The 17,979-nt window shown below is 31.7% G+C and overlaps 2 protein-coding genes and 1 long non-coding RNA gene across 7 annotated transcripts in view; 2 read left to right on the top strand and 1 right to left on the bottom strand.

Moving 5' to 3' along the window:
* The window catches only part of l(3)05822 (SH3 domain-containing lethal (3) 05822), a 48,164-nt gene that overhangs the window by 8,137 nt on the left and 22,048 nt on the right, over nucleotides 1-17,979 (top strand). The gene's annotated exons all lie outside the window — the stretch shown is intronic.
* Nucleotides 1,754-7,031, top strand: LOC142220986 (uncharacterized). 3 transcript variants are annotated; one of them, XM_075290446.1, is made up of 2 exons: nucleotides 1,754-1,890; nucleotides 3,600-7,031. In XM_075290446.1, the coding sequence occupies exon 2, from the start codon at nucleotides 3,748-3,750 to the stop codon at nucleotides 6,604-6,606; it is 2,859 nt and encodes a 952-aa protein (XP_075146561.1). In that variant the 5' UTR covers nucleotides 1,754-1,890; nucleotides 3,600-3,747; the 3' UTR covers nucleotides 6,607-7,031. The 3 variants fall into 3 exon arrangements, with proteins under 3 accessions (XP_075146561.1, XP_075146563.1, XP_075146564.1); XM_075290448.1 differs by having other exon boundaries at nucleotides 1,788-1,890; nucleotides 3,603-7,031; XM_075290449.1 differs by lacking the exon at nucleotides 1,754-1,890 and having other exon boundaries at nucleotides 3,214-4,198; nucleotides 4,757-7,031.
* On the bottom strand, nucleotides 11,087-11,433 carry LOC142238654 (uncharacterized). The gene is made up of 2 exons (XR_012722783.1): nucleotides 11,356-11,433; nucleotides 11,087-11,261 (listed from the first exon to the last, which is right to left on the bottom strand). It is a non-coding gene; the product is annotated as an uncharacterized LOC142238654 (long non-coding RNA).

Genomic DNA, 17,979 nt, shown 5'->3' with positions numbered 1-17,979 from the left:
TTGACAAAATTTTCTATAGAAATAAAATTTTGACAAAATTTTCTATAGAAATAAAATTTTGTCAAAATTTTCTATAGAAATAAAATTTTGACAAAATTTTCTATAGAAATAAAATTTTGACAAAATTTTCTATATAAATAAAATTTTGACAGCATTTTTTATAGAATTAAAACTTTGACAAAGTTTTCTATAGAAAGAAATTTTGACAAAATTTTCTATAGAAATAAAATGTTGACAAAATTTTCTATAGAAATAAAATTTTGACAAAATTTTCTATAGAAATAAAACTTTGACAAAATATTCTATAGAAATAAAATTTTGACAAAGTTTTCTATAGAAATAAAATTTTGACAAAATTTTCTATAGAAATAAAATTTTGACAAAATTTTCTATAGAAATAAAATTTTGACAAAATTTTCTATAGAAATAAAATTTTGACAAAATTTTCTATAGAAATAAAATTTTGACAAAATTTTCTATAGAAATAAAATTTTGACAAAATTTTCTATAGAAATAGAATTTTGACAAAATTTTCTATAGAAATAAAATTTTGACAAAATTTTCTATAGAAATAAAATTTTGACAAAATTTTCTATAGAAATAAAATTTTGACAAAATTTTCTATAGAAATAAAATTTTGACAAAATTTTCTATAGAAATAAAATTTTGACAAAATTTTCTATAGAAATAAAATTTTGACAAAATTTTCTATATAAATAAAATTTTGACAAAATTTTCTATAGAAATAAAATTTTGTTAAAATTTTCTATATAAATAAAATTTTGTCAAAATTTTCTATAGAAATAAAATTTTGACAAAATTTTCTATAGAAATAAAATTTTGACAAAATTTTCTATATAAATAAAATTTTGACAACATTTTTTATAGAATTAAAATTTTGACAAAGTTTTCTATAGAAATAAATTTTGACAAAATTTTCTATAGAAATAAAATTTTGACAAAATATAGAAATACATTTTGACAATTTTTTTATAGAAATAAAATTTTGACAAAATATTCTATAGAAATAAAATTTTGACAAAGTTTTCTATAGAAATAAAATTTTGACAAAATTTTCTATAGAAATAAAATTTTGACAAAATTTTCTATAGAAATAAAATGTTGACAAAATTTTCTATAGAAATAAAATTTTGACAAAATTTTCTATAGAAATAAAATTTTGACAAAATTTTCTATAGAAATAAAATTTTGACAAAATTTTCTATAGAAATAAAATTTTGACAAGATTTTCTATTTCTATAAAATTTTGACAAAATTCCTATAGAATAAAATTGTGACAAAATTTTCTATAGAAATAAAATTTTCACAAAATTTTCTATAGAAATAAAATTTTGACAAAATATAGAAATACACATTCTTCGTTGAGCCTTTGCTGTGTAGACATCGTTCCTTGCTTGTGAAGAGAAACCTTTTTGATTTTGTATTCAGTTCTAACTGTGTGCATTGATTTGAATACTGTTGGACAATTTCATTGTCTTGTTGGTGGTTGTTATTTTGTGTATCTGGTGTGAGTGGTTGTGCAAAATTAACCGCTGGCCTTAGTGGTGGCCATGGAAAGTGGTGTGGAGGAGAAGGCTGGGCCTTCTAAGTCCATGATTGTTTGTCATATTGATACTGACAAAAAATGTGACAATAAAAAGAAACTGACGAAACCTATAAAAGGCAGAAATGTTAGACCTGCGATTATTAATAATTGTGAAGTAGCTGAAACGGGGGTTGACGAGGCTATGAATGTTGATGTGATTGTTAATGATGGTGATGGTGGTATTGCGGCGAAAAATGCGAGACCGCGAGAAGAAATGGTGGTACATGAAAGCAAAAAAAGAAGAGTGAATGATTCGTTGGTGAGATATTCGAATAATCATAAAGGTGAGCCACACGTATTGGTAGACACCTCTGAGGTAGATAATGGTACTAACAAAAAAGTTAAAAATGGTCTCTATTTTGTACAGAAAATAAGAGACATTAAGTCTGACGAGTTTGACAAGATCAAGAAGATCGATGCAATTGGTGTTACGTTATATAAATTAACGTTTGAGGATGTTGAATCAGCCAATAAATTTTTAGACAATGAAGAGTTGAGGAAAAGAAAGTTGAGGGCCTTTGTCCCCAGAAACTTTGTTGAAACTTTCGGTGTCATTAGAAATGTGCCTTTATGCTATAGTGAACAAGAGATTTTAGAAAATGCAACTTCAAGTATCAATATTACTTCTGTTAAACGTTTTACCAGGCGCGATGAAAAAGAGGTGGGTGTTTTTCATCCAACTGAAACAGTCAAAATTGGCTTTGCGGGTGATGATCACCCTAGTTGGATAGTGTTTGAAAAGTCTGTTCTGGTTGTCAGCACATACTATCCTGCTATCAGACAGTGTTACAACTGTGGTCGCTTGGGCCATACTAAACTGGGTTGTCGGTCGAAGAAACGATGTATAAAATGTGGTGCTGATAGTGAAGTCTGCAATGGCCAATGTGGTGGTAAAAAATGCATTCTGTGTAAGGCTGAAGGCCATCTTGCTAGTGACAAGGAAATTTGTCCGAGCTGGATAAAAGAAATAGAAACCAACAAGATTATGACGCGTAAAAAGATGTCAAAACGTGAGGTACTTCAGAAATACAACAACCAAAATCGTTTTGATCTTTTAGCTGATGATGACAGTTTTCCGGAATTATCTAATGGAAGGAATAGAAAGAAGACTGCCCCAGTGAGGGAGGATATGAGAGACAGAGATGTTAATCAAATTTTAACCCCATACACTTATAGCTCTGTGGCTAAGAGGCAGAGAAAAGAATATGTTCATCGCACCGGTGTGCAAACTCATCCGAGGATGTTTCCGGAAACGCAGCCCTCATCGCCTGTTTATATGACAAGTGAGCTGAGAGTCAGTGAACTCGAGAAAGTCACCAGTGAGATGCTGGCTTTCATGATGGACTTTTTCAAGATGTCTGGTAACACTGTTGCTATAGATGCTGCTAATCATTTTAATTCGCGCCTGGTAAAATGTGGTTTGGTGCCTCAATCTTCTAATTCTAGTCTTTTATCTAATTCTTCATTTTATGGTAAAGATACTACAGTATAATGTGCAGTCGTTTACAAAAAACAAGAATTATCTAGAATTTTATGCGAATAACTACAACTTTGACATTTTAGTGCTGTCTGAAATTTTTTCTGAAAACAGAGATAATAGAAATAGAATGATTAATTTCAATCTTGTTCAGAAATTCAGACCTGATGGCTATGGGGGTGTAGCCATTGCTCTGAGGAAATATATAAAATTTTCCAGAATCGTATTTGAAACTGAATTTGACATAATAATTGTCAAAACCAGTAATCTTCATACAAATTTTACAATTGCGTCGGTTTACTTCCCTCCGTCTATGCCATTGTATATTCTGGCTGGTGAAGTAGGAAGACTATGCAATTTTTTAGATAGACATGAGAATGTTATTCTGATGGGAGACTTCAATGCTCGTAACACTGTTTGGGGAGATAATATCTCCAATAGAAAAGGGAAAGAACTGGAAACCATTTTTAGCTACTCTAGATTAAAATGCATCAATTCCAATAACATCACTTTCAGAAGGAATGACGAGTCTGATGGTTCGGTGCTCGATCTCACTTTCATTAGTACATGTTTGGAGGGAACATGGACTGTGAGCGACTGTTATCTTGGTGGCAGCAGACACTTTCCCATTACGGTTGTCATAGATTCAAGGAAAAAATCAAAGATGAAATTTCTATCCAAAAATAAACTTCTGATGTCGCTTTCGAAGTTGGAGCTTGAGCCGGATTTGGATAGTATACAAAAGTCTATGAAAGATGAAGTTGAGTATGCCTCATATGTTGTTCCAGATGGACGTAGCCCAAAGTTTTGGTGGAGTGAGGAACTCAAGGTTGGGTTTCGCAGGCAGTGGGCGGCTGCTAAGAAAGCCAGGCTTTTTCCCTCGTATAACAATCTTGAAGATGCTAGAAAAGCGACTGAGCACTGGAAGAATATGGTGGCTGAGGCCAAGAAAAAGTGTTATCTTGCCAAACTAGATGAAATCAACAAGTCTCCCAACACTAAAAATGCCTGGAAGTTTATTAATAACATCCGTGGAAGAAATAATCCTACTAGATCTATTTGGAATGATGAAAATAATGCTGTATACTTGGAGCACCTTAAAAATCAAGTTACTGGTGAGAATGTGATTATTGATTTTCCTTTGGTTAATCACTTCATTGAACCATTTGATTTTGAAGAGTTTATTTTGTGTCTATCTGGAAAAAGGTCTCAGTCGGCTGGAGGACATGATGGAATAACGTATAATATGATTAAATCTCTCTCGGGCATTTCCAAACGCGCTTTGTTAACAGCTATGAACAATGCTTTTTTGACTAACACCATTCGAGATGATTGGAGAATTATAAAAATTGTGCCTATACCAAAACCGAAAAAGAATCATAATGACCCTAAAAACTTTCGGCCAATATCATTGATATCGGTGTTTCTAAAATGTATTAATTTAATGGTGAAAGAAAGAATCTCAGTACACTTTGACAGTGTGGATATTATACCCAGAAGATCATTTGCATACAAAAAGAATTCTTCCACAAGTACATGTATTAATGAACTCTTGCATAGAGTTGCCTTGCTTAAGGCCAACAACTTCAAGGTTGTTATTCTGTCTCTTGATATATGTGATGCTTATAATTGTGTCAAGATTGATATGCTACAGAGAAAACTCATCCTTTCAGGTTTGGATACTGCGTACTGTAACTGGATCATTAATTTTCTCTCTCACAGAATACTGAAGTTGAGTAATTCGGAGGTGTCTGTGTACAATGGGTTGCCACAAGGTAGTTGTCTGTCGCCACTGCTGTTTAACTTATACACTGCCAGTCTTCATACCCTTGAGGATGGCAATACAACTATTTTTCAATATGCAGATGACTTCATCATAATGTCGTATCACCGTGATTTTGCTGAGGCTAGATCGAACCTTATTGACAAGGTAAGAGAATTCATGGACACCTGTAGAAATCTTAATTTATCCTTTAATCCATCCAAATCGAACACAATGTATTTTGCTAAAAATGGTTTTAAAAATATTGATATGGTTATCGATGGTACTAGAGTTGAGCAGACGAAAAAACTGCGATTTCTAGGCAGAATTGTCACGAATTCCTTGTCGATAAAGGACCATTATGATTCTATTTCAAAGGAGACGCAGAATCGTGTAAACATGCTTAAGTGCCTCACTTCTATTCGAGGGGGTTTGCATCCCAATGTTGCGTTGAATGTGTATAAAAGCATTGTTAGATCAAAGATAGAATATGTGAGAACCACAGCGGCAGATGCCCCGAAGAGTATTAATAAAAGAGTGGAAAGATTACAGACTGACATGTTAAGGAGAAGTCTAGGTGTTGCCAGATCTTCCCCCACACATATTGTTTATGCATTGGCTCATGAACTCCCCCCAGAGTTTAGAGCAGTGTACCTGACAGCGAAAGAACTCATTAAGGTGCAATCCAGAGATAAGGTGCTGTATGATCTAGTGTCTGATAATCCAAAAGTCAACTCCAGCTACAGTTACGTATATTATGAATTTCCTCAAATTTTTGATAGTATTGAGCACATTTCTAACTCCTTGACATCTAGAAAAGTTACTGTCAGACTCAACCTATTGCCTAATGGGAAGAATAACTATCCCATAGATATATTAAAGTCCATCTACCTCAGCGAAATTGATGGCTATAAAAATTTTAATTTTACTATTTTTGCTACTGATGCTTCTGTTTCTACTAACTCTATTGGCTGTGGTATTGTCAATGTATCCACAAATCAACGATTTCTTTTCAGAATTGGTTTTGCTGCCTCATCCACTTTTGGGGAACTATGGGCATTAGTCAAGGCTCTGGAGATTGCCATTGAACATGAAGATGACAAGTGTGTACTGTTCACGGATAGCCTTGCTGCATGCAAGATTATTGCCAGTGAAAACACCAACAACTACATTGCCGCTACATTTCATCAAAAACTTCAAGATTCTAACATCAATAAATGCCATATTGTCTGGATTCCTGGTCATAGAGGACTGAACATAAATGAGTTAGCAGATGAAACAGCCAAACTTGCTGCAGAGTGTGGGGCACCCCTTAACCCTAAACTCACTCCTGAAGAAGGCCTAAACAAAATCCGAACAGCTCTATGGAATAATTGGAATTTAGAATTCAAGAAAATTTCTCTCTGCAAAAGCATCAAAGCCAGCAAATTATTTGAAGATGTTAGAATAAAGCCGTGGTTTTCGAAGTATATGTTCAACCCCCAAGAAACCAAAATCATCAATCGATTGCACACAGCCCGTACGTATGACAAACCTTTTCTTTTAAAAATTGGAGCTATCAGCTCAGATGTCTGCAACGAATGTTTGGATGCGGAATCAACACATCATACAATTTTTGATTGTACAAAATTCGATGCTCTAAGACTGAAATACAATTTAACTAATCGTTTTACTGATGTTTATGACATCCTGGCTACAAAGGACATAGATTTATATAAATCTCTCGTTAATTTTATTATTGAAACTAACGTTTCAATTTAATTACTTGATTGAATCAACAAGACTGATATGGAATTCATCTGTGATATTTTATGGCTTACGCCTAATCGATTTAAACTAACAACAAACCTAACCTGTGATATTTATAAGCCTGATACATTTATGCCGTCGTCACATTTACAATAATAATTGACTAATTGACTATCATTTATATTTTGAATAACTGATCCTAAACTTTTGTCATGGCGAAACATATGCACTATTTATACCACTCACACCTGATAATTAGAGTCTACTCATATCGGGTTCGATAGCTTCTAATCGGGGCTTTTTTGGCTCAACGAAAGTGTTCATTTGTTTATTTCCGGTGTAGTTTGGGTCTACATCGATCGGTGTATATAACCTGGCCTTTTAATGTCGAAGAGACATTGCCATTAATTAATCAAAACCCAAAAAAAAAAAAAAAAAATAGAAATACATTTTGACAATTTTTTTATAGAAATAAAATTTTGACAAAATATTCTATAGAAATAAAATTTTGACAAAGTTTTCTATAGAAATAAAATTTTGACAAAATTTTCTATAGAAATAAAATTTTGACAAAATTTTCTATAGAAATAAACTTTTGACAAAATTTTCTATAGAAATAAAATTTTGACAAAATTTTCTATAGAAATAAAATTTTGACAAAATTTTCAATAGAAATAAAATTTTGACAAGATTTTCTATTTCTATAAAATTTTGACAAAATTTTCTATAGAATTAAAATTTTTAGAAAATTTTCTATAGAAATGAAATTTTGAGAAAATTTTCTATAGAAATAAAATGTTGACAAAATTTTCTATAGAAATAAAATTTTGACTAAATTTTCTATACAAATAAAATTTTGACAAAATTTTCTATAGAAATAAAATGTTGACAAATTTTTCTATAGAAATAAAATTCTGACAAAATTTTCTATAGAAATAAAATTTTGACAAAATTTTCTTTAGAAATAAAATTTTTACAAAATTTTCTATAGAAATAAAATTTTGAGAAAAAATTCTATAGAAATAAAATGTTGACAAAGTTTTCTATAGAAATAAAATTTCTATAATTTCTGGCCGTCTGGCTGTGTTCCTTTATATAACAATGTACTAGAAAAATCTACGAAAAGAGCAGTCGGTATCTGATGTTATAATTTTGATTTCAAAGCGAGAAACAAATCGTAATTTTTTTGTTTTTAAAATGTTACACAAAGGATTTTAAAACAAATTGTATATTGATGGCCTCTTATATACATTAAACTGGTTAGTAAATATTTAATATCTATGTTATGAGCACAATCATTCTTATGAGCGAACAAGATCGTAAACCTAAAGATTCGTAGCTCACAGAACTCAGTAGACTTTTTAATAATAGTGACATGATTATCGACTTATCCAAAGTTTGAAAAAAACTAAGAATTAGATTTCCGAAGATTTCCAAACTTTAAAATCCATTCTTTCAAATTAAAAAAAGACAAAAAGTCCATCTTTCGTCAAATTTTTATTTCTATAGAAAATTTTGTCAAAATTTTATTTCTATAGAAAATTTTGTCAAAATTTTATTTCTATAGAAAATTTTGTCAAAATTTTATTTCTATAGAAAATTTTGTCAAAATTTTATTTCTATAGAAAATTTTGTCAAAATTTCATTTCTATAGAAAATTTTGTCAAAATTTTATTTCTATAGAAAATTTTGTCAAAATTTTATTTCTATAGAAAATTTTGTCAAAATTTTATTTCTATAGAAAATTTTGTCAAAATTTTATTTCTATAGAAAATTTTGTCAAAATTTTATTTCTATAGAAAATTTTGTCAAAATTTTATTTCTATAGAAAATTTTGTCAAAATTTTATTTCTATAGAAAACTTTGTCAAAATTTTATTTCTATAGAATATTTTGTCAAAGTTTTATTTCTATAGAAAATTTTGTCAAAATTTTATTTCTATAGAAAATTTTGTCAACATTTTATTTCTATAGAAAATTTTGTCAAAATTTATTTCTATAGAAAACTTTGTCAAAATTTTAATTCTATAAAAAATGTTGTCAAAATTTTATTTATATAGAAAATTTTGTCAAAATTTTATTTCTATAGAAAATTTTGTCAAAATTTTATTTCTATAGAAAATGTTGACAAAATTTTATTTATATAGAAAATTTTAACAAAATTTTATTTCTATAGAAAATTTTGTCAAAATTTTATTTATATAGAAAATTTTGTCAAAATTTTATTTATATAGAAAATTTTGTCAAAATTTTATTTCTATAGAAAATTTTGTCAAAATTTTATTTCTATAGAAAATTTTGTCAAAATTTTATTTCTATAGAAAATTTTGTCAAAATTTCATTTCTATAGAAAATTTTCTAAAAATTTCATTTCTATAGAAAATTTTGTCAAAATTTTATTTCTATAGAAAATTTTCGAAAAATTTTATTTCTATAGAAAATTTTCCAAAAATTTTATTTCTATAGAAAATTTTCCAAAAATTTTATTTCTATAGAACATCTACCAAACAATAAAAAAAATCTACCAAATTTGGTAGAATTGTATCAAATGTGGCGACCGTGGTATTGCACCGGTTAAGTAGTGGCGTGTTTAACGTCAAAATAGCTCTGTTTGTTAAGTTTTTGTTCACATTTGCTTTAGACTTCGTTTTTAAGGTTTATGCTCTACTTTTTGCTTTTTATTGAATTTTTTTAAGCACGTACTACAATATAGTATGTCGAACAAAACACCTGCTCTACTGTTTTATGTGCCAAAAAAAAGCAACTGCAATATTGGAACATATGGTAAAGTATATTTGTATATAGGTACGTGCGTAAGGCCAGTTAAAAATTCTTTTGTTTTGAGCTCTCTAAAGGAAAACAAGGACAGTTGTCAAGTGTTTTCTCTATCATAGCAAATATTTTATAATTCACTAAAATTTGTACCTGAATCCGAATCCTTTCAAAGGATTGTATGGCAACATATGTATATCACACTGCTACAATGTTTGAATGGCAATGTAAAAGGAGAATTTAAGAATTTCTTACGTGAAGTATGTCATTTTTAAAGTATGTCTACATTTATAATAATTGAATATGTTGTCATAAGTTCTCATTTCTCAATGCAGAATATCGCATGCAATATTTTATAGATTTTGTATTCAAGAGTTCATCATCTAGACTTTTCTATATGTCTAAAGATGCATAAATGAAAACATGTCATAAGATAATTAACATTTGTTGTGTTCTTCTTATGTTTCTTATATGAGGGTTGCTATTTATATTTCGGGTTCCTGTATGATTAGATTGGAATATTCTTTAAAATGTTTGATTTCAGGTAGTATATATACAGGAAGTTATGTTCGTACTAAGTGTTAGTATCCAAAAATATTAATATCAACCTTCGTACTATAATATTTCAACATACAGCAAAAATATATTGGGCTTCAGTGTTTCTAATTTTTCAATATTATTAGTTTCACGGACTGCTAATGTAGCGAATGGAAACATCACATCATCAATGTAGACGTACATGGGTATTTTCAGAAGGTACACACATGCTTATTGGCTTTGTATGCAATTACAACGTGATTAAGACTTACAGAGCGTATCAACTTTGACCCAGTTTTATTTTCCATTCTAACTGAGGTTTTTCTATCTTTAATTTTCCATATTGTTACCTATCTTGTTAAAAACAATTTGTTCATATTGTTCAATTGATGTCCGTGAAGTTAAAGTTAACTTTATCTTAGCGGAGACAAAAACCGAGCTATGTTCACTTTGTACAAAAGTTCAGCTAAATAATGAACATAGCTCAATTACGTAGGAAAGTCTAGGTCGCAGTTTTAGTCCAATCGACTTCATATTTGGTACAAGCTTCTGTTTTGGGTCAGAATAGAACCCTATTCATTTTGGAAGAAAACGGTTGAGATTTAGATATAGCTCCCATATATATCTTTCTCCCGATATATATGGCTTCTGGGCACTTGCTCCCTAATTTACTTGAAATTTTGCACAAGGAGAACAATTAATACTATAGTCAAGTATGTAAAATGTGATTGAAATCATTTCAGATTTAGATATAGCTCCCATATATATCATTCGCCCGATATGCACTTATATGCACTGAAAAAACAGTGAACCCTTTTCCATTGCAAAATGAACTAAACTGTAGTAATATTGACCATGATTTAGCCCTTAAGATTTTTTTCAACTTGTCTAGTTTATAATTCTCTTAAGTTTTAGTTCATCTATAACATTGTAGTTTAGTTCATTTTTACAACACCATAAGATTTATATACCCCTACCAAGTTAAAAAGTCAGTATTATTTTGATTTACTTGTTTATTTTGTGGGAAACCCGATAATAAAAATTGGTTAACAGTCTCTTTAAAATGTCGACGATTAAACTATTTTTAAATCAATCATTCCACAGTACAGAGAAATTAAATAATTAAAGGAACAACAAACCGTTTTACTATTATGAAAATTTTCATACATTAAAATTAAACTATCTTTAAGCAAAAGTACTTTATTATAAAAACTTATGATGAAAGTTCTTAATACAATGTTTTTTGTGAATAAAAATTATGACCACGTGGAACAGAGAGTAGTTCATTTGAACCCGCTGTTTGGACATTTTGACTTATCCTTTTTTTATTCATCGTAGGTAATTTTTTCACATATCTTGCTGGAAAAAAATGGAAACAATAATGAAAATTGTTAAAAATTAACACCATGTAATGAAATATAATTTTAATTCTTCATTTTAGCTTGTAACTTACCATATTTGGGGGCATTTTATCGAATGGTGTAAGGAATTCAACTTTTCTTTGGAAAACGTATCTCATAAAATTGGTACCTGAAACAATTAGAGAAATAATGAAGTATTCTATATAAACTCATAAAACTGTGTTGTTATCGATGTGAAGGATATAATAAAATAAATATTCTAGTTGAAAGAAAGCCAGAGTTTTAATATAAAACTTACCAATTCTCTATTAAATTGTACGCTGAGGGGAAATATACATAAAAAGTTGTCCAAATTTATTTGGGCTATTCTGAAATTAAATATTTATTTTTTACATTAAATAAAATTATTAAATAGGTTTCCAAAAATCGAATGAAAAAAATAATATTATGCATAAAAAACACAAATATTCTGGTTAAAAGAAAGTTAAAGAATCCTTACCAATTCACTATTAAATTACAAGCTAAGGAGTACCAACATTTTTTTCAAATTTTTAAGGGGTTATTCTGAAATTAAATATTTGTTTTTTTACATTAAAATATTACATTGGTTTCCAAAAAAATTGATTAAAGAAATACTTAAATAAGGTATTAAAAACCTATAATTTTGATGATAAAAAGGTCATAAAAACGTAAATATTCTAGTTGAAAGAAAGCCAAATTTTAAAAGAAAACTTACCAATTCTCTATTTTCGGACCCATCTGGAGTTGCTCTGAAATTAAATATTGCTTTTACAACAAAGAAAAACATTAAACTGGTTTCCAAAAAAAAAAAAAATAATTAACAAATAATAATATACATAAAAAATATTATTTTTAAAAGAAAGCCATATTAAAAAAACAATACTTACCAATTTATGGCTAAACTATACGCTGAGATATAACAAAAATTGTCCAAATTCATCTGGAATTGAATATTAATTTTTTACATTGAATAATAAAAATTTCAATACACTTTCAATTTCAACATATTTTCCTAAATATTCTTAATAACTTTTCTCAAAACTACCGATAAAATATTAATAACTTTAATTTAAAAGGTTTAATAAACAAACAGCAATATATGTCTCAAAATTCCAAAATATTCCATGCCTTTATATTCCCTTGTTGCATATTAAAAGATGCAACATCCCACGCCAACGCCAACTATACAACTGAAGCATGCCAAACAAAACCAAGCAAAGCCAAAACATTCCTACAACAACAAAAACACATGTGCCTTTATTGAAAACAACACCTCATCCAGCCAATAAACCATCCAAGAATAACAAACACACACAAACCACTAAATAAACCAAAATAAAAACAACCCCACGCTCATGTATACACAACAAAACTCAAGTAACATCATCTTTACATTAATCACATTCCCCTATTCCGATAAAGATCTCTGTACTATGCATTAGTTCATCGCATCTGCTGACAATTTGCTCTAAGAATAATATTCGTAAACCAGTTTATGAACGATGAAACGTGTAACTTAAAATTTGCAAAATTTTCATGAAATGTTATCTACCATTTTTGACGAAAATGTCTATAAATTTAATTACATGTGAACTAAAAATATTTCATTGGGTAATTTTTTACCAACAATTATTAACTATAGGAATTGTCAGTAAGAAATTGCTATCCACTTTCAAGTTCATTTTTCGTAAAAAAATATTTTCTCATACAAAAAAATCTTATTGTAAATTGCACTTATTATTTAGAAAATACTTTACATTTCACAAGTAGTTTTATAGCATAACAAACGAATTTTTAACTACCAGTTAAGAAATTTTTTAAGGAAATTTCCATCGTATTTTGTAGGCCATGAACTAAACGATTGCTACTTAGAATTTGTAAAATTTCCTTTCGAGTAGTTAATTTTCGTTGAAGATACGAAAAATGAACTAAAATTCTGGAAAATTCTTGTAATAAATTATTGTAAAAATCTTCTTAAATTTACGAGACACTTTTTTTTCTGTGTGGTACCAGAAGCCAGAGTTTTACCCCAATTTGGTTAAAATTTTACCCAAATTTGATTGAAATCAGTTAAGATTTAGATATAACTCCCATATATATCTTTCGCCCGATATGGACCTATATGGCCTCAGAAGCGAGTTTTTTACTCTAATTCGCTTGAAATTTTGCACTAGGAGTACAATTAGTAGCGCAGTCAATTGTGCTTAATTTTATTGAAATCGGTTCAGATTTAGATATAGCTCCCATATATATATCTTTCGCCCGATTTGCACTAATATGACCACAGAGGCCACAGGGTGTAGAATTACCATTCTAACTATGCTTGCCAATTTTGATTGAAATCGGTTCAGATTTCGATATAGCTTCCATATATATGTTTTTCCGATTTGGGCAAACATGGCCTAAATACCCACATTTTCCTTATAAAATCGCCACTGTTAAGTCGAAAAATTATAAAAATTACTCCAATTTGCCATACTTCTAATAAATATCTATCGACCGATAAATCATAAATACACGAAGTTTCCTCAAAATTGGTTCATATTTAAATGTTTCCCATATTTTTTACTACATTGTGTTCCCCTTAAATTTAAAGTCTATAAATTTTGTAGAACTCTAACACATTTTGTGCATATCGGGTCAGTTTTAAATATATGTATATGGGAATATAAACACTTATATATAGTTCCCAACACATTGGGCGAATTTGATATGCTATCGAAAATGTGGATCTACAAAGTGGTGCAGGGTATAATATAGTCGGCCCGAATTGATACTTTCCTTACTTACTTACTTTTTTTTTATATATTTCTTATTTATATTGTGATTGATACTATCATTTTCGTTATTGAAGCAATTACCATTAAAAATTATTTGAGTCAGAAAGATTTTTTTTCTTTTTGTGTTCCATGACAATATTTAAAAAACCGAAAATCTTTAATTCTGAAGTTTACACTGAAAGAAGAGTTTTCTAAGAAACGAAATTTTAGGCAAACGAATTTTTTTTTTGACACTAACATTTTTTTAAACTCCATTATACTCCAACCTCCCGAAAAAAGGTTCTTTTATTCGACTTTGCATTAAAATCATATAAAAAATTGTTGCATTAATTGCCATAAATTTGGCTTTGTTTTTTCTTAAGAAAAATACTTTATAACAAAGTTATTTGCTTCCAGAATTAGATTCTATATTTATAATTGGAAAATACATAAAAATGTTAAATCATGCGAAGTTTACACTGAAAGAAGAGTCACATTTATGAGAAAAGAAATTTTAGACAAATTAAGTTTTTTGGACGCTGACATTGATTACATTGCATTGCATTGATTATTATAAATTTAGATTTATTTTTTCTGGAGGAAAATATATTATAACCAAAGGTGATTTCGTTTGTCTAAAATTTCGTTCCTCAAGAAAGTGTTTTTCGGTTTTTGTGTAAGTACTTTTTTTCTCGAGAGGACTCAACGCCACTTTCCCGCGCCTTCCGACCGTGAGGGCTCATACTCGTAACGTAGAGTCAGTGCACAACATAATCAGGATCATGGCGGAGTGGAGGCAGAGAGATTTCAACCGTCGAACGGAACGGACGTGTTTTTTAATAGCGGATAAAATAATCGTAATAAGTACCTACTACGAATTTCAAGTGTGGTGGGATATTAGGCCACCATGCAGAGAAATTCAAAGACATCCACTGGGTTGCTAACTTCAGTGCCCAGTGGACGGGTATCGACTGGAGTTATAAATTTGGGCAATGACCAAGAGTTAGGCCCAATTAGTCGACCTGTTGACGGGTCGACAGGTGGCGACAATTTGACAAGTCGGACCTTTTCCAAGGTAACGGCATCAAAAGGAGGTAATCCTTCACGAAAGAGATTCAAAGAACGCAGAAATGCTTTGTTTATCCTAAAGAAATTAGGATCAGTCGACCCAAGCACGTTGTCGGCTAAACAAAGCGATTCCTTAAAATGGGCTCAAGGAATTCTTGAGGCTGGAAAAAGGGAACGATCACCGGATGAGCTGCCATCCTCCAAAAGGGATCAACGATCGTTTGCCTCAGTTGCTAAAGACAGCCTTGTGATGGCTATCATAAATAAAGGAGCATTGGACGGTATGGTTCCAAAGCAAAAATGGGGGAAATTGAGAATGCTTTGTCTGGCGTCTACTCACAGGTGCTGGAAAAGTTTCCCGGCCCAGATCCTCGACACCAAGAGGCTGGTTGGTATCAAGGACGATTTAAGCTAGTCGCATTTGAGGACCAGAGGTCTATAGAATGTTTTAAAGCTGCTCTGATACTAATTGGTGAAGTTTCGGAAGGAGCTGCTCTAGAGTTAGTCGAGAAGAAAGACATACCGGCTAGACCAAGAGCACATGCGTGGATACCTGCAAACCCTCCAGACCCTGAATTTATTTTAAATAGACTGAAACAATGCAATCCAGATCTTCCAACAGCTGATTGGAAGGTTGGCCGTTTGGATGAAGTGGATGGGCCAAGACGGCATGCAGTGTTTATATTGAACACTCAGTCTTTGCCACATCTAGCAAAGTCTCAGGGCCGTGTAGGTTATGGCTTTCATTATATCCAAATGAAGGTGTATAAAAACGATCAGCTAAAGGATTCAGAAATGGACAAGCCTCTGTCTGAATCAGAAGTAAGCGGATCCTCTTGCGAAGTCGAGGGGGATACCAAGACATTTGAAGACATGGATAGATAACGTATGCGTGAGGAGGCTTCTACTGCCTCAGAACTCACCAAAGTTGAACCTATGGTTATTGCGAGAGTCACCGATATCTCTGAAGAGGACATTCTTGATGACTCGATTGAAGCGGCTGATGTGACGGTTGTTGAAAATCTCGATGGTCCTACGGATCCTCCAGATAAATCTTCATCATTGTAAGGCTGCATGTGCTGCCTTAAAAGTTCTCCTGATGAAAGGGGACATAGATATAGTTCTTATTCAAGAACCATATGTTTATAAAAACAAAATATGTGAATTAAGTACTCCGGGGTTCAAACTATTGCAGTATACTGGTAATGATGTAAATCGAGCCTGTATAATTGCTAAAAACGAGCTCAACTTGTTTCTGCTTCCTTCAATGTGCAATACAGACACTGTAGTTGCAAGTTTAGAAATAGCCAAATGCAAATATTGGGTATCTTCGGTCTACATGGGACATGACAGGGAGATGCCTCCATATGCCGTTAAGACCTTAGTGGAGGAGTCACTGAAAACAAAGACGAAACTCATTATGGGATGCGATGCGAATGCACATCATAGTATATGGGGAAGTAGTGATACTAATGCAAGGGGAGTGTCGCTAATAGAGTTTATTTTGCGTACTAATCTGGCAGTTTGCAACAAGGGAGATGTCCCAACCTTTGTCACTAAAAACAGGCAAGAGGTTTTGGACATCACCTTGGCCTCGCAAGAACTGAATGAAATGATATCTGAATGGCAGGTTTTAAGTGAACACAGCTTCTCGGATCATCGCTACATCAGTTTCAAATTTGATGTTCATATCACCAAGATCATATTTCCGCCAAATGTTAGGAAAGCTGACTGGAATAGGTATAGGGAATCGTTCAATATGATGATACCGGAAATAACAGAGACAAATATGAGAAATGTGCCAGATATCGAACACGCAGTGGAGCGGATTACTAAGGCCTTCAACATCTCACTGAAAGCTGCATGCCCTAGAGGAAAGCCAAGGGGGAAACATCGACCACCATGGTGGTCTACGGAATTAAGTAATATGAGGAAATCCTGCAGGAAGCTCTTTAACAAGGCAAAGTCCACCAGAGCCCCTGAGGACTGGGACGCTTACAAGAAGAATCTGAGAGGATACAAGCGAGAACTGAGAAAGGCTCAGCATAACTCTTGGAATGCTTACTGCAGTAGTATTGAGAATACGTCCGAGGCTTCCAGACTACGGAAGGATTACACTTTGGCGAGTCCACTTTTCGACAAAAAGTTTGAGACTCTAATCCCCAACAGTGAGGCGTGGTGCACACAGACCCCGGGGAATAAAGAATATATAGATTTCTACACTGATGGCTCCAAATTGGATGGACAAGTGGGATTCGGAGTATATTCTAATGATCTGGAACTTCAAATAGCGAAACGATTACCTAATCACTGTAGTGTTTTTCAGGCTGAAATATTAGCAATAAGAGAGGTGGCGAATTGGCTGAGAAGTAATGTTCCAAAAAATGTGGGCATTAATATATACTCAGACAGTCAACCTGCAATAAAATCCTTGGACTCTGTGTTCCTCAACTCGAAAACGGCCATCGATTGCCGCAAATCTCTCAATGAGATGGCTGAGCAGTACAATATTCACCTAATATGGGTGCCTGGCCATAGGAACATACCGGGGAACTGCGAAGCGGATGAGTTGGCAAGGCTAGGGACTACCTTACATATTCCAGGGGAACTAGAATTTGTTGGTATGCCCCTAGCTACCTGCAAGCTCATGCTGCGTGAGAAGGCTGTTATGATGGCAAATGTTCGATGGGAGAATTGCAAGGGTTGTAACGACACCAAGCAAATATGGCCCCATTTCAACTTAAACCGCACACTAGATATGCTAATGTTCTCGTGACGTCAGATAGCACTCCTGATATCTGCTATAACGGGTCGCTGCCTGATAGGAGATTTTGCAAAAACTATATGCGCGAAGTATAATGACTATTG

This window comes from Haematobia irritans, chromosome 1 (genome assembly GCF_050003625.1).
Source record: "Haematobia irritans isolate KBUSLIRL chromosome 1, ASM5000362v1, whole genome shotgun sequence".
NCBI classification, from domain to species: domain Eukaryota; kingdom Metazoa; phylum Arthropoda; class Insecta; order Diptera; family Muscidae; genus Haematobia; species Haematobia irritans.
This window is presented reverse-complemented; position numbering and strand designations above follow the sequence as displayed.

What these genes read in the sequence shown, in the direction of transcription:
- LOC142220986 (XM_075290446.1), top strand. Translation starts at nt 3,748, where the DNA reads ATGAAATTTCTATCCAAAAATAAACTTCTGATGTCGCTTTCGAAGTTG.